At 41.1% G+C, this 17,461-nt stretch overlaps 1 protein-coding gene across 1 annotated transcript; it reads left to right on the forward strand.

Moving 5' to 3' along the window:
* Positions 1 to 1,044: 1,044 nt before the first annotated feature.
* On the forward strand, positions 1,045 to 10,929 carry LOC147495616 (uncharacterized). The gene is made up of 4 exons (XM_086568433.1): positions 1,045 to 1,334; positions 9,818 to 10,032; positions 10,115 to 10,197; positions 10,270 to 10,929. The coding sequence occupies exons 1-4, from the start codon at positions 1,045 to 1,047 to the stop codon at positions 10,927 to 10,929; spliced, it is 1,248 nt and encodes a 415-aa protein (XP_086424559.1).
* Positions 10,930 to 17,461: the final 6,532 nt, after the last annotated feature.

Consider the following 17,461-nt stretch of genomic DNA (forward strand, 5'->3'; position numbering starts at 1 on the left):
GGTCATCCTCCTCCTCCTCATTGTTGTTATGACTCAGAATTTTACATAAGGGTGATCCGGTTATTTTACGTGTTAATTTAGTACTACTATAGGTAATTACGTGTTGACGGTATTTATCTTGCTGTGTAATAGCGATGGACTCGTCTTGTTATAACGTAATTTTGATATGAGCTTGTGTAGTTGTATTTGACACTAATAAATCTGTTAAAATTTTGCACACAGTTGATGCGTAGTTATTATTAATGCGGGATTTGTTTGTGTTTTTTTTTATGGTAAGTATAAGTACCCTCCGTTCTACACTACAGAGCACGTGTCCACATGGCAGGATGTCTTACTTCAGCTCGTCCATAACATCAGATCGTACCAACGACCCAAAGACCCGTGTCGTCACCGGCCAGCAGATTCTGACCATTCATGGAAAGATATCAATTAGCATAATCTTGGAGCTCAATCAACGCCACAATCAAGGAAACATTAACTCTGTAATAGCACATTAATGGGGAATCACCAAGATAGCACACAAGGTGGATCTGCAATCCATAATGGTTCAAGCACACATCTATAAATAGAGAGAGATGAACTACGTAAGGCTTGATTAAAGTTTACTCCGAGAAACTTGATACGTAGGCAACTCCTATCCCAAGTAAGAGTGTAGCCATTTCCTATCCAACAAATCATCAGGTCGTAGTCCCGAAATAACCAACATCTACATTGGCGCAATCTGCTGATTCGTTTCCTTAAGAAAAGAACAACCACTCTTTTCTCAAGCCCACGAAGCTGGTCAGAAAAACCACAATGGATCCTAACCTACAAGCGTTGGCAGACCAGATGAAGAGACTCCAAGAAGCCTTCATCACTTTGCAACAAGAAAACCAGACAATGCAAGAGCATGCCAACTCCAACGCCAACAATGGCACCACAGAAGCCGGGGAGCACAACACTGTTGCAACCCTAACCAACACCACCAAGCAGCGTTTAGAAGACTTCGCACAAAAATTAGAGAACTCAAGCGAAAGAGCCAGCGCAATCCAGATCACTTAGAAGATGTTAGAGACGTACAAAGCATCACCATTCATCCAGGATATCAGAGACAAACAACCTCCTTCAGAGTTCATCCAACCAAAGTTCCCACTGTATGACGGTACTTCATGCCCAGGAGAGCACGTAGCTCGCTTCAGCCAAATCCTAGCACTCTACAACCATCCTGACTACGACTACCTGAAGTGCAAACTTTTTCCAGCCAGTTTAAAGGACGGAGCTATAGACTGGTTTTACACACTCCCTCCAGATTCGATCAACAACTTCGACAGCCTCGCTGAGACGTTCATAGCAGAGTTCGTCCACAATAGAAAGAAGCGCGCAGACCTGGACTCCTTGTTTCAGCTCAAGCAAGCTCATGGCGAAATGATCCGAGCCTTCCTAGGACGTTTTAAGAAGGACCTCTCTCGCTGGAGTCAAGACTCAGTGACGGTTTTGCAATTTCTGCGTTCACAAACGCCCACTTGGACGACTCTGGCCTAGCAGGGTCCCTCATGCGCAACAAGCTAGACACCTCAGCCGACCTGTACCACAAAGTCGACAAATACATCAAGTACGAAGAGTAGATGGCCAAGCGTAAAGGCAAAGAAGTCCTGGCAGTTAGCAACGATCCAGACCCCAAGGAAAGCAAGCAATATTCAAGCAACAACAACAACAACAACAATAATAACAACAACAACAAGAAGAGATCCAACGCTAGCAAACCCTCATACACAAAGAGGGAATTCTCCAACTTCTCCAGGACGCCAAGTCAAATCCTGAAGAAAATATATACAACACCATACTTCAAACCAAACATCAACAAGGTGATAGCCATACCAGAGCGTCCATACTGCCATTTCCACAAACTCCACCACCACTACACCAATGATTACTGGAGCCTCAAGCACTACCTCCAAGACCTAGTGGAGGAAGGCAAATGATAAGAGCCCAGAACTGTAGTTTTAACCCCTTAACAATAATACTTTTAGACCAATTATGCGAGTAATAAATAAGAGTTAATGCTGATTACGTGCTTTTATGTATTTCAGACATTGGAGTCGAATATGTGCATAAATGCTCCCATTTTGCGAGATAAAAGAGCAAGGGTTGGTTGCTAAGAAGTTCTATGATAAAAGGACAAGATTAAAGGAGAAAAAACCTTTTTAAATCCCAGTCAAAGCTGAAAAGTCAAAGTCAACGCAAACAGAAACAACGCACAAAAGTCAGCAGAACTTCCGAAGGCCGTATCTTTGGACTCAGACCTCATAATTGGGCCTACCTTATGTTAAAACGACCGGCTCGGAAAGAGATTTCCAATGGTCCAAGCCTTAACCCAATCAGAGGAGCAAAAGTGGACAAAAAGGCTGTTGAAGTCATTTCCAGCTGAAAACCCCTTTGTGGACTGAAGTAATGAGGTTTTGGGCTCGATTTTCCGGCCCAAAACATGGCTCCTCAGCCCATGTACGAATTTGTGGATCTTGTCTTCTCCATATCAAAAGACAAAAGCTTAGCTCTTAAGTTACTTAGTTTTAAATTAGTTTTACTTAGTCTAGATCCAATAGTTAGTTTTAGATCTAGTTAATTAGCATCAAATTAGTGTTTAGAACAAGATTTAGTTTTTAGAATCAATAATTAGTTTTGTATTTCAAGTTTTAGTTTCTAATTCAATATTTGATTAATAGATTTAGTTTGTCTTAAATTTATAATTAGTTATTCATAATCTTAGTTCTACATTAGTTTTAATTTCAGTTTTAATTCATGTTGATTCTTAGACTATTTGTTCTATTCGTTTAATCAAGTTTATTTTAATCAAGTTTAGTTTAATTTAATTATGTCTCCCTATTATTGTTTATTGTCAATGAATCCAATGAAACTAGACTAAAAACTATATTAGAGGAGGTTAAAGAAACCATGTGAGGATGATTGCTTGTTAGATAGTTGTTATTTAGAAAAAAAATTCAAGTTCATTATTATGAGCGTTTAGAGATAAACCTCATAATGATGAACTAGAGTTTAGAGCCACCATCAAAGAGATTTGTGGTGGAGCTAAACTCTCATGCTAGTGGAACCTTGATTCGAGAGGACTTGGTATTACTAGGGATCAATATTCGATTCGATGACTAACTAATAGCCAATCGAATTGCATGGTGGAATTTCCCTCCTCTATGTTCTTCCAATTCATTAAATTCACATTTTAATTGCTTAGTTAAATTAGTTAAATTTATAATTAGTTTTAGTTTAAATAAATCACAACACTACTCTCATTGTTCTCACCATTGTTTCCTTGTGTTTGATTAATTGAATTCACTTATGTCTTGCTAGTTTAAGAGTAGAACGATTCCGTACTCTATATATTGCATGAATATATATGTGAGAGTAGGAAAGAAATAATTGATACTGTAAGAATAAGATTAGAGTAATCTAGTCGTGTTTTTATGGGTTATCAGCAAATTAAAAGAGTTCATGCCAGAAAGCGATATGAGGCATAAGCTGGATGCCAAACGCCATAGAAGCAGGAGCCGCAGCAATGAACGGCCTGCCAACAACAAAAACAGAAGCAGGAGCAGATCAACTCGACGATCTAAATCTCCAAGTCGGTCAAGGCACAACAGGAAACAACACTCCTCCGACCAAGATGAGGACAAAGTAATCAACATGATTACAAACACCTCAAACGACAAAACCTCGGGTCGGGAGAAGCGCAGAAGAGTAGGAGCAATCCAAGAAATCTACCACCTCTCACACAAAGCCGAGATGATCAACCCCACCGACCCGAAGAGGACAACAACAATTTCATTCACAGAAGAGGATCTAGACAAGGTGTGCCTACCTTAACGATGCCTTGGTAGTGCATGTTAAAATCAACGGTTGGAAAGTCAAAAGAGTCCTCATCGATCCAGGGAGCTCATGCGACATACTGTTCTATCAAACATACAAGGACATGCACCTGCCGAACTCGATGATGATAGAGTCCAATGCACCGCTCTATGGGTTCAACGGAGATCGTACAGATGCCATCGGAGACGTAATCCTACCAGTCTCCATTGCCGAAAAAGAGGACATAGTCAAAACTTCAACACGCTTCAATGTGATTGACGTCAGGTTGTCCTACACTGCCATTCTAGGACGCCATTGGATTCACAAAATCCAAGCAATTCCATCAACCCTACACCAGATCCTACGATATCCCGGTCCTAGATGCATCATGGAGCTCAGAAGCAACCGACTGGAAGCTCACCGATGCAATCAAGTCAGCACAACAACCTCACCCAAGCTTCAGGTCGTTGAAGCCAAAGACGTCCTAAAGAGGCAAGATCCTCAAACATCCAGCCCTCCAGCAACGACATCAAACAAGCTCAATGGAAAACAATCTCAAATAGAACCAGAAGAAAAAGTTAATTTGGGCACAACTGATGACCCAAAATTTGTCTATGTAGGGGTTGATTTGGACCCCAAGCTCAAGGAGCAACTTGTTAAATTTCTATCTCTCAATAAAGATGTTTTTGCTTGGTCGTATATCGATATGCTAGGAATCGACCCTCAGGTCGCTTGCCACAAGTTAAATATAGATCCAACCGTCAAGCCTATCAAACAACGACCTAGAAAGCTAGCACTCAAGTTTTAAAAAGCCATCAACGAAGAGATAGAAAAACTCAAAAATATTGGATTCATCAGAGAAATCGAGTACCGACCTTAGCATGCCAACATAGTAGCCGTTCCAAAGAAGAATGGTCAGGTATGACTCTGCATAGATTTCACCAACGTCAACAAGCACTGCCCACAAGACAGCTTCCCCCTATCAAGAATCGACATACTGGTAGACCAAACTTGCGGCCATGAGCTTTTGTCATTCATGGACGCATATAGTGGGTACAACCAAATACCACTTGCAGAAGAAGATCAGGAAAAGACGTCCTTCATAACCGAGCAAGGTACGTTCTGCTATAACGTTCTATCTTTCAGATTGAAGAACGCAAGAGCGACCTACCAAAGACTTGTCACCAAAATGTTCAAAGACTTGCTATGAGACACTATGGAGGTCTACATAGATGACATGGTGGTCAAAAGCGAAAAGGCAGGTGATCACATCTCCCACCTACAAGAGGCCTATGAACGACTTCACCAAAACAAGATGAAGCTCAACCCAGCCAAATGCGTATTTGGAGTAGCCTCAGGGAAATTCTTAGGTTACCTCGTCTCATAAAGACGCATTGAAGCAAACCCAGAACAGATACGAGCTCTCCTTGAAATGCCAAAACCAACCACAAAGCAACAAATTCACAAGTTATCTGGCATGGTTTCAGCCCTCAACAGGTTCATCTCAAGAGCATCTGACAAATGCAGACCATTCTTGCAAATACTCAAAAAGGGAGCAACATTCACTTGGACAGACGAGTGCCATAAAGCCTTCACCGATCTGAAAGCATATTTATCAACTCCACCCGTCCTGCATGTCCAAACCAGAAGGAGGAGAAACACTAGGGCTATACCTTGCAACTACCGACTTTGCAATCAGCTCAGTTCTCTTTCGCGAACATGATGGAGTCGAAAAGCCGATCTACTTCACTAGCAAGACGTTAGCAGATGCAGAAAAGCACTACTCTCCGATGGAGAAAGCAATACTTTCTTTACTCTACTCAGCTCGGAAGTTCTGACCTTACTTCCAATCTCACAGCATCAAGGTCATCATTGACGTACCTATTAAACAGGTATTGAGTTCTAACAACAAAACAGCCGGCATGGCCAAATGGGCTGAAGAACTCGGAGAATATCACATCGAGTTCGTTCCCAGAACGTCTATCAAAAGCCAGGTTGTTGCTGATTTCTTGGTAGATTTCTCCATTGAAGACATCAACTGGGAACCCGAGTCAATCATTTCACTCCATCAACAAGCCACCCCAGACACATGACACCTCCACGTAGATGGCGCATGCAATAATAGTGGTAGTGGACTGTGGGCCGTATTAACTTCATCAGAGGGAGCCCAGCTACAAAAATTAATCAAAATTGATTTTGCAACGTCCAACAACGAAGCAGAATACGAAGCATTGATCACAGACCTCCGAATGGCACAACAACTACAAGTCTCAAAGCTAAAAGCTTACAGGGATTCCCAGCTAATCGTTAAGCAGATCACCAAAGAATATGTCACAAACGGAGCAAACTTGGCAAAGTATGCTCAAGTCGTTTATGACATAATCAGCTCGTTCAAAACATTCTCCTTAGACCATATTCCTCGAGGACAATGGACGACATGTAGCGACTTGGCTTTCCTAGCCTCCAAAACACAAGAGGCATGTCCACCACGGTCTACATTGACATTCTTGAGCGACACCGCTTACGGAAAGAAAATATCAATAAATTTCACAGATTTCCAGCCCTCATCCGAAGAAGAGATCAATCAATCTTGGATGGGCCCATTCCTCAAGTTCATCTTACATGGTGAGATCCCATCATAAACAAAACATGCTCGTGCAATACAACTCCGAGCCCCAAGATACACAGTGATCAAAGGAAGACTGTTCCACAAATCAGCAGGAGGACCCCTCCTAAGGTGCATAACTCCAAGGGAGGGACAACTCATTTTCGACAAAATCCACAAAGGTGAATGTGGCAACCACGCAGGAGCAAAATCACTAGCACACAAAGCAATTGCCCAAGGGTATTATTGGTCAGGCATGCATATCGAGGCAAAAATGTACGTTCTTAAATGCCTCCAATGTCAAACTTTTGGCCACAATCACCCAAGTCCAGCAAGGGAATTGATCAACATAGCCAACCCATGGCTGTTCCACATGTGGGGACTAGACATCATGGGACCGTTCATCCCGCAAAAGAAATCAGGGCTCAAATACGTCCTAGCAGCCACAGATTACTTCACCAAGTGGGTTGAAGCAATTATACTAGTCCAATTCAAGGAAGTCAACGTAATCAACTTCATCTGGACTAATATCATTGTTTCAGCAAGATTTGCTAAAACACATTAGTTGAGGGTCGGAAGTAATGTTTTTTTGGAGATGGTGAAGGAGATGGTGGTTGGGAAAAGATGAGACTGGACTTCGGTTTTAAAGTTGCCTACGTACCCAAAGATATTGCTTGGGATCAAGTCTCGATTGCGTAGTTCTGGAAAAATGACGAAGGTTGGATTTTATAGGTAGCATTGTTGATAGTTACTTCCTCGTTCTCCAATATTCCAATCGTGGGATGAAGTTGAGAAGAACCGAGGAGAACTGTCGAATCATGGGATGAAGTTGGAGAGCGGGCGGGACAACCATTTCGTGGGATGAAGTTGGAGAACTGGCGGGACAACTGTCAGTTCGTGGGATGAAGTTGGAGAACTGGCGGGACAACTGTCAGTTCGTGGGATGAAGTTGAGAACTGGCGGGACATCTGTCAGCTCGTGGAATGAAGTTGGAGAACTGGCGGGACATCTGTTAGCTCGTGGGATGAAGTTGGAGAACTGGCGGGAGAACTGTCAGCTCGTGGGATGAAGTTGGAGAAGCGGGCGAGGGAAGTTCTGGAGAACATCTGACATCCGGGGATGGGATGGATGAAGTCTGGCGGGCGACATCCGTCAGTCGTGGGATGAAGTTGGAGAACTGGCGGACAACTGTGTGGGATGAAGTTGGAGAACTGGCGGGACATCTGTAAGCTCGTGGGATGTAGGCTTTGAGCGTGGGATTTTTGTAGATAAGCTCTGAGCGTGGGTTTTTTTATAGATAAGCTCTAAGCATGGGCTCTGAGCGTGGGCTTTTTTGTAGCAAAGCTCTGAGTATGGGCTTTGAGCATGGGCTTTTTTGTAGCATGGACTTTGAGCGTGGGCTTTATATTGAATAGGGCTTTTATTGAGCCACATTTGTGGGGGCCGGAACATCGCCCTCTCTTTGTTACATGGCCAAGGCCCGTGTGGCAAAGAAGTAATAATGATTGCATTCGTGGGAAATATAAAAGTGGTCGGAAAAATTCTTGAAGAGTTTGACATGAAATCGGTATAAAAAATCAAATTTGTTCGATAAAAGATGGTATTTTGGTAAATATGGGAGGAATTGGAATTGGGATTTGATAATGGGCTCTGCAATATTTAAAGAAATACGAGGAGCAAGGGGCTAAAAGAGCTTGTAGGATCGGTCTAATTCGAAAGTTGGAAAAATGAGAAGAAGTTATCACCAACGGCTACTCAACTGTGACAAAGGTTTTTAGGTAGGTGTTACTCAAATTGGGTGGGATATTGATCGGGAAATTTTGAATTTGGTTTATTTTGATAGAGAATGATCGGCCAAATTGGATTGGCAATGCGAGCGGTATTTATGGGATCTGCGATGCGAGCGGCATTTATGTGATCCGAAGCTGATAATTCAAGCAGTGGAAAATTTGAATTGCTCTGAAAACACACATCCAACGCATTTCAATACAGCGGCATTTCAATCAAGCGGCAACATATCCAACCATCTGACCATATCTTGGTCCCATTAGCAATATCTTTGACACACAAGCTTTGAAACCAGCTGCACAAGTTATGAGTAGATTTTTTTTGTTTTGTTTTTTTTTTTTTTTTTTTTGAAACCAATGGAAATTCGAAAAAAAATAGCAGCGGCATTGAGCGACATATCTAACACTTTGGGTCGGCAATTCAGGGATTGGCAAATTATATTGAGCTTGTGTTTTGGCAAAGATTGGGTCGGCAATTCGAATCTCCATCGGGCCGGTGAGGAGAGCGATTACGTGTCTTTTCAAAACCCATTGCCACAAGCTTTTGAGCTCATTTTCAAAGGTAATCGCACCACTGGTGTTGTGAAGGAACTGCCCTCGTGACTATCCACACCTGAACGCCTTCCCTCCTGGATTCAAGCATTTGGAGCGGGACAAAGGCTTTGTGCGAGTGCAACATGCTTGCTAGGATTCAACTTGCCATTTTTCTTCATCATTTGGTCACGGGCTTCCTCTTCCAAAACCGTAAGACGGACTTCGAGATTGCTTTTAGTACAATATGAAGAGATCTTATGACTTGCAATATAAGTTTAGCTATGATGGTTTATTATCGTACTTTATGTTTTATGAATATCAAAGTCTTGGCTTTATCGCTCGTAAAGCTAAAAACACCGGTTTATTCCAAAGAACTCCAAATGGCGACTAAAAATCTAAACCCCGGAGATGCTTTATGTTGAAGAATATGCTCATCACTTTAAGTTGATGCAAATCATCAGCCACCACTATTTTAGAAGAATATGCTTTGCGGCAAATTCAACAAGCAGCAAATCAAGCAGCGGCAATTCGAGTTTACTATTGGCAGCGGCAAATCAAGGTTACTATAGCCAGCGGCATACAGTGGCAATTCAAAGCGGCTATTATTCAGCGGCTATTCTTCAACTGCAGCTATTCTATGGATTAGCGAACTAGCGGCATTGCGACAATGCGAGCGGCATTATTGGATCGGCTACTCGAGCGGCAATTCAAACTTTTAGTTTTGATCGGCTTAAATGATATTCAAGTTCAACAACGATTTCAATTGCAAATTCAACAAATGAGTAACTTGATTGTTTAATTCAATAGGTAATTGAATAGAATTTGGAGGTCTGTTGGGTACTCAATTCAAAGTTAGATACCCAATTCAAGATTGATAAAAATATCAAAACGGATATATGATGGGTCGGGTAACTATTATGAACAAAAGTTTTAAAATTGTTTAACATAGACTTGAGATACAAAAGGTTCGGCAGTTAAAGGTGAGAGTTGGTTGTATCAACTGTTGTTTGCACTAGTGCTGGATTGCCGACTTCTGTTGTTAATACCGATGCAGGTATGTTAACAGAAGTGTCAACGATTGTTGGTACAAATACTGGATTGCCAACTCTGGCGACACCGATGCAGGTGTGTCAACAGAAGTGTCTACTATTGTTAGTACCGACATCATTGTTGGCTCAACTGTACCTTCTTCGTTGCAGCCAAGGATGAGCGGTAGTTCTACAACACCTATGCTCATCACTCCAGACGTGCAAGCCTTGGCAATTGAAGGTTAGATGTTGAATAACTATTTAAATAGTATTTACTGATTATTATATATTATTATTTTAAATCCTTTTGTCTAATATTTCAGATCCAGAGTTATTGTGTTTGGATTATCAACGAAGTGTAGATTTTGGAAAAACCGTTAATATGTTGAATTCAAAGCTTGCAGAGGTAATTTTTAGTGTGTGTGTGTGTATTTTATTTATTTATTTTTTTTTAGTAACACATTATTTTTTCTATTAGGCGTCGAAGCTTGGGGATTGTGCTAAAGAAATCTTAGAAGCAAAAGAAAATTATAAGATTAAAACCAGTGAATATGCGAGATTGAGAAATATTTGGAAGGAGAGAGAGCTCATCTTTCAGGAGAATGAACATTTGAGAGGAGTACTTATGAGAAATGAAGTAGTTTTGCACGACTATGAGATGAAAATGAATATCATGAAAGCTGAAGTGTCGAAACATAATCAAGAAATTGTTGTTCTCAAGGAGCAGAAGGTTTTGAGTGATGAAGTTGCGATTTTAAAATGTGAGAAATTGGAATTGGCAAAACGAGTTTGCGAGGCTGAAGGGATTAGAGGAGACTACAAGGTACTATTGGAAGAGAATGCATTTTTGAAGAAGGAGTTAGATGAATATCATGAGAGGGTGGAAAATTTTAGAGTAGGGTGTGAAGAGAAGGATGATATAATTGAGAAGCATGCAGTTGAAACTAAGAAATCTGGGGCGTTGTTGCGTGAAGCATCGGCAAGTGTTGGACTTTGGAAATCAAGAGATTCTGAGAAACGGGAAAAATTGCAGCAGCTGTCAGATTATTATACTATGTGTTATAGGAAGTTGGAAGATGTATCTCTATCGGATCTATTAGGTGTTCCAGTTCCAGTGGAGGATATCATTATGCCGTAACTTCTTGAGTGAAGTTTTTATTTTTTATTGTTATGATGATGTGAGGTTAGGTTACGGTTTTTTCTTTCTCGATTATGTTTATTTTTTCCACTGTATTAATGATATTTGGTTTTTATCTATTTTTTATTAGATTAGTAATCAGAATAGGTCGGTCAAAATATATAATAGTTGGGTAATCTGGCCTTGAGGTAGGTCGGAAAAATAGATATAAGTATTAAGGATAACGTAATTGGGGTGTTGCCGCCCCCATAATATAATAATAACATAATGAAATTTGGGGTGTCGCCGCCCCCATAGTGTAATAATAACGTAATGAAATTTGGGTGGTCGCCGCCCCCAAGATAACGTAATGAAATCTGGGGTGTCACCACCCCCGTAGTGTAATGATAACGTAATGAAATTTGGGGTGTCGCATCCCCCCCCCCCATAGTGTAATGATAACATAATAAAATTTGGGGTGTCGCTGCCCCCATAGTTTAATGATAACATAATGAAATTTGGAGAATCGCCGCCCCCGTAGTGTAATGATAACATAATGAAATTTAGAGGGTCGCCGCCCCCATAGTGTAATGATAACATAATGAAATTTGGGGAGTCGCCGCCTCCAAAGTGTAATGATAACATAATGAAATTTGGGGAGTCGCCACCCCCGTAGTGTAATGATAACATAATGAAATTTGGGGGGTTGCCGCCCCCATAGTGTAATGATAACATAATGAAATATGGGGTGTCGCCGCCCCCATAGTGTAATGATAACATAATGAAATTTGGGGAGTCCTCGCCCCCATAGTGTAATGATAACATAATTAAATTTGGGAAGTCGCCGCCCCCATAGTGTAATGATAACAAAATTTGGGATATTTGATCTCTAGTTAAAACGAAAGATGGATCGAATTTTATTGAATTATAAAATGATTACAATGAATGAAAAACAAACATTCAACGATAAAACTTTTTCAAATGAAAAGCATTCCATGGCTTGGCAAATTTTTCTCCGGTGATTCGACGAAGGAAATAAGACCCTTTGGATGCTGGTCTATCAATAATGAACGGTCCTTCCCAATTCTCTGACAGCTTCCCAGATTCAATGAGCTTCTGTTTGCGGCTAAGTACCCAATCTTCTGGTTCAAAACTCTTGAGGCAAAGCTTTCTATCATATTTGTGTTTCATGGCTGCCTGATATTTTATTAGACATTGTAAAGCTTCTTCTCGAGTTTTATCAATTCAGTCTGCCACCAAAGTTAGAGCAGCATCATTGTTACCACTTTGTACTGCTTCTGTCCTTGTAGTTGGTGCAATTAATTCTGTCGGGAGGACAGCATCCATGCCATAAGCTAGATTGAAAGGGGAAAGATTGGTAGAATGCTTTGGAGTGGTGCGATAAGCCCAAAGCAACTGCTGGCAACTCTTTAACCCAATTTCCTTTTGCTTCATTAAGCTTCTTCTTCAAAGTCGAGAGAATCTTCTTATTGGTTGCTTCGCTTGTCCATTTGCTTGTGGATAATATGGAGCGGAGAAATTATCTTGAATTTTTAGTGAGGTATAAAATTTGTGAATTTCTTCCGCATCAAATTGTTTCTTGTTGTCGAGATGATGTTAGATGGAATTCAAAGCGACAAATGATGTCTTTCCATAAGAAATGTCGTATCCGTCATTCTTTGAGAGATGTTGACAAGTGGTTGAGCTTCTACCCATTTAGTGAAATAATCGGTCGCGAACCAATAAAAATCGCATTACACTTCGAGAGCCTTTGGTAGGGGTCCCACAATATCCAAGCCCCATTTCGCAAAAGGCCAAGGGCTTAGAATTGGGTGGAGTTCTGTTGCTGGAAGTTTGCCCATATTTGCATGTTCTTGACATGGTATGCATTTTTGGGCAAATTCTGTTGAGTGTCTTTGCATGCTAGGCCACCAGTATCCTTGAGTCATGACTTTATGTGCAAGACTACGTCCCCCAGAATGGTTTCTACAAAGTCCGGAGTGTATCTCTTTGAGAGCTAGATGACCTTGATCTTTGGAAAGACATCTGAAAAGAGGATTGAAATTATTTGATTTCCTATAAAGTAGGAGATTTCCTTTAGAATTTGGAATTATGACAAATTTCCAGGCATCTCTCTTAATTTTGTAGGAAAGCGATGAATCCTCAGGTAGAGTTCCATATTGCAGAAATTCTAAATAAATAGGTCTCCAATCATCTGGTGAAGTGTCACTGTCGATAGATTGGAGATCCAAATGTGGTACTTCTGGAGAATTATCTGCTTCGTGGGACTCATCTTCCATATCAACATTGATTTGGTCGGCATCATGTGTGGGTGGAGAATCACTCTCAACACGATGGTCGGCCAAACCTTGATGGTCGGCTAAATCTTCTTGAGCTGCTTCCTCTAAGTGAGATTCGAACTTGTGCCGGCCGATTGAGCTAGCTCTTCTCTCTTTCTTTTCCTTGTTGTTACGGCATTCACTTGCTCGAATTGAATTTCGAGATGTCGATGCGGAAATAGCATAGATGAGCAATATATAAGTTTTGAACATATTCTTCTATGGCCGGTTATGCTTGGAAAAGGTTGGAAATCAATATAGATTTTTCTTTCATTGTTAACATCAAGCTGCGGAGAGATAGGCTAAAGGCATCGGCATGACGATTATCATTGGCGAACACCGGTGAACAACAATGGATTTGAAATGAATGGATAGCTCATGCATTTTTGGACATATGCACCATCCTATCATTTTGAGCAACAAAAGATCCCCAAATTGATTTGAACAAGCTTTTGAGTCGGTGAATAACTTCGATTTTTTGTCGCCCCAGGTCAAAGTTCGATTGCATAAAGAACCGCTTCATATTCAGCTTCATTGTTTGATCGCATAAAATCCGAGGTGAACACATTTTTCAATTTTTCGCCATCAGTCGGATCAAAACACAACCAAGGGCCTGAACCTGATTTGTTGTTGGAACCGTCCGTGTGTATAGTCCATAAAGTAGGGTCGGAACTTGTGGATGGATCGGCCGATCCTTGTTGTGGATTAGGAGGAGGTTAGATCAAACCGCTTTCTTCCATGGTCGGTATGTCATCGACGGAAAATCGGCCATAAGTGATGCCATTCGTGGCCTTTCTCGGATGATCGGGCTTTGTAGATAATTTAAGTAGGCACTCAAATATGTTTCCCCATTCCGCTAATCGGCTCGAATCAGCATTTGAAGAACTTTTCTCAAGGGGTATTCGGTGTAAACATTGATGATCGTCATTGAAAATAAGGCTTCAATCTTCGTGCACTATGAACAAGTGAGAGCTATTTTCTCAATCTGTGAATACCTTGTTTCGGAGCTGTAAAGGGTCTTACTTATGAAGAAAATTGGTTGTTCATTTTCATCATCAATGAATAAGGCGGCACTTACGACTATTTCTCGATCTTTGCCAAATAGATGCCAATTGTTTGTCGGTGGTCGGACTAGCAAGAATTGGCGGTGTACTAGGTATTCTTTCATTTTCTGAAAAGCTCACGTCACACTCATCGGTCCATTTTGGGGATCCCTTAATGGCTTGGAAAAGGGTGGAGCCGATCCGAATATTTTGAGATAAATCTACCCAAAGCGGCTATCCTACCCGTAAGTTCTTTGGATTTGCTTCTTGGTTTTGGTGAGGGCATTTCAAGTAATAACGGATTTGATCGAGGGTTAGCTTCAATGCCTCGTTTGGTCATAAGATATCCAAGAAAATTTTCCGATGCTAATCCAAATGCATTTTGATGGATTTAGGCGATTGAATATGCATCACCGATCAAAATATTTTTGCAAGTGATGAAGGTGTGATCACTCTTCATGCGACTTGATGACCATATCGTCAATATAAGCTTCCATAAACTTGCCTAAGAAGTCTGAAAATGATGTATTAATGAATTTACGATATGTTGCGGTGCATTTTTTAGACCGAAGGCATTACCTTATAGCAAAATAAGCCTTGGCGTTATAAAAGTTGTAAGTTCTTGTTCATCTTGGCTAATGCAATTTGATAAAATCCCATTGAGTCATCCATAAAAGAAATTCGTTTAAACCACGAAGTGGCATCAACCATTTCAGAAATACTGAGGCAAAGGATACGGGTGAACATGACATTTTTTATTGACATCGATTAAAATCAACCTGATTCTAAGTTTCCCATTTTTCTTAGGGATTTGCTACTACATTTGATATCCATTTAGGATATAGTACATGCCCTAATAAAATTAACACTTAGAAGTTTGTCGATCTCTTCTTTCACTTTGAGCTTTTCGATCGGGAGCCATTCGGCGAGGCTTCGGACGATTTGGCTTTTTGTGTTTTGTCGATATCCACTGTGACATGCAAGTGAAGGATCAATCAGGCATTTGTTCGACCGGCCCACGCAAAACAACGTGCTATTTTTTTCTTCAAAAGCTCAATGAGATTATCCTGTTCCTTCTTGGAAATTTCCGCAGAAATAAAAGTGGTTTCTTCTTCCTTGTTGCCGACCGCGCCTTCGAGGAGTCCGCCGATGGTCGGGGCCACCTAAACGCTGCTCCATAGCGTTTACCCGCCAATGGAATTCTGTAATTGCTACTTTTTCCCATCGGCATTTAGGATGGTGTTACCCTTGACTTCGAATCTTTATAATCTTGATGTACGGACTCATGGCACTTCAAAGCTGCTATCGATCACCGAACTTTGCATACCCTACCATCACACCAAAACTTGATAGCGATGGAAAGTAGAAGCGACAGCTCCATTGAGTGAATCCAGTCTCTTCCCGAGAATGACATTGTAGGAGGAGTTACAATCCAAGAGAAGAAAATCAATTGTAACTTCCTTGTTCATTAATGTCACGGAAGAGAGCATCTACCAACTGATGTTCTTCTTTGTCCCATCGGGAAGCCAATGATAGGATTTGGATCGGGAACTATCATTTTTTCGAGGGCAGGTTGAGTCCTTTGTAACAACGCTTGTAGATCACACTTGCCGAACTACCGTATCGATCATGATTTTCTGCACCACGCTAAATTCCAACAAAAGCTTGTATTACAACGGCATCATAATGAGGATGGTGCACTCCTATCAGGTCATTGTCGGTCAACGGAGAGGTCCTTCCTCATAAGTTTGATTACCCATTCCGTGGAGAAAATCATATCCACTATACACATAGTGGTGGGTGAGATCGATGATCTTGGAGTGATTGAAATTCTTATTTGGGTGTTAGACATTGAATCAACTCTGGCATGACCGACTTTGATTACATTGTGTGCGGTAACGACTAAAGCTTGTTTCGTTTTACCCAGCACGTAATCCTGGAGCATACCCTTCTCGATCAAACCTTGGATTCTACCTCTTAGAGATCGGCATTGTTCAGTTTCATGACCATAATCATCGTGAAATTTGCACCACAAGGATTTGTCACGTGTAGCCTTGGTATCTTCGGAGAGAGGAAAAGGTGGAGATAAGATATTATTTCCCTTAATATTCTCATAGATAACAGTGTACTTCTCGTTGAGGGCGGTAAGCTTTAACTCTGGAAGTTTCTTTTGTTCTTTGTCATTCCATTGTTGTGGCCTACCATCACTCTTGGATTTTTGATCGGTTGTTTGTTGAAACTTCTATTTTTGACTCTGTTCCTGCGGCTTGCTTATTCGATCCCTATCTCTGTGAACTCGTGCCGATGCATCATCTTCAACTCGAATAAACTGTTGAGTTCGAGAAAAAAGTTCATAACGAGTTGTTGGGACGTCTTTTACAATAGAGTTGTAAATGTCGTCCCTATCATAATTAATGCCTTCCTTGAAGGCATAAATGACAAGAATATCATATGCATCTGGGATTTCAACAGCCGCTTTCCGAAATCTCGCAACAAACTTATTGAGCTTTTCTTCTTTTTGTTGTTTAATACTGAATAGAGAATCAATATGTTTCGGTTCTTTTCAGTTGTGACGAAAATACTCGGCAAACTTGTAAGCCAGATCAGTAAAATTGTGGATGGATCTTTCTGGAAGCATGTTAAACCATCTCATCGACTCAATTCCAATGAGTGTGGACGGGAATAACTTGCAAAGAAGAGCATCATCGAAAGTCCATAAGATCATCTTGTTTCTGTAATTAACAAGATGCATCAAAGGATCTCCATCAATCTCATCATACTTTTTCAATTCGGCGCTTGAAGTCCTTATGATGAAGCAGTTGTTTGGATTCGGAGAGAGAAGGGAGAATCGATACCACTCTCGATAGCAAGATTCTCAGTATTTTATTTTCGTGACTCCTTATCATTAACGCCCGGTATCATTTCGTGTAGACGTCGTTCAGAAAATGGAACATTCTCTTGACGATGGTCACGACCGAACTGTGGACGTTTTGACCAAGATTTCTTCGGAGGAGGTGGAGTGAGTTCTCGTCGACCCGTCCATGTAGGTGAAGGTGACCGAGCCAGTAGAGGAGTTCGGTTCCTTCGTCTCCTATGGTGAACATCGGGAGAATACGGACGGAGTGCTGGACTGTCACAACCATTTTCTTGACCTAATGCAAGTGAGTCTCC

The sequence above is a fragment of the Coptis chinensis genome, chromosome 6 (genome assembly GCF_015680905.1).
Source record: "Coptis chinensis isolate HL-2020 chromosome 6, ASM1568090v1, whole genome shotgun sequence".
Taxonomy (NCBI): Eukaryota; Viridiplantae; Streptophyta; class Magnoliopsida; order Ranunculales; family Ranunculaceae; genus Coptis; species Coptis chinensis.

Coding starts and splice junctions, on each gene's coding strand:
- LOC147495616 (XM_086568433.1), top strand. CDS start 1,045: ATGTTAGAGACGTACAAAGCATCACCATTCATCCAGGATATCAGAGAC. Junction 1,335..9,817: donor GCTGAGACGTTCATAGCAGA/GTTCGTCCACAA, acceptor ATACCGATGCAG/GTATGTTAACAGAAGTGTCA. Junction 10,033..10,114: donor GCAAGCCTTGGCAATTGAAG/GTTAGATGTTGA, acceptor CTAATATTTCAG/ATCCAGAGTTATTGTGTTTG.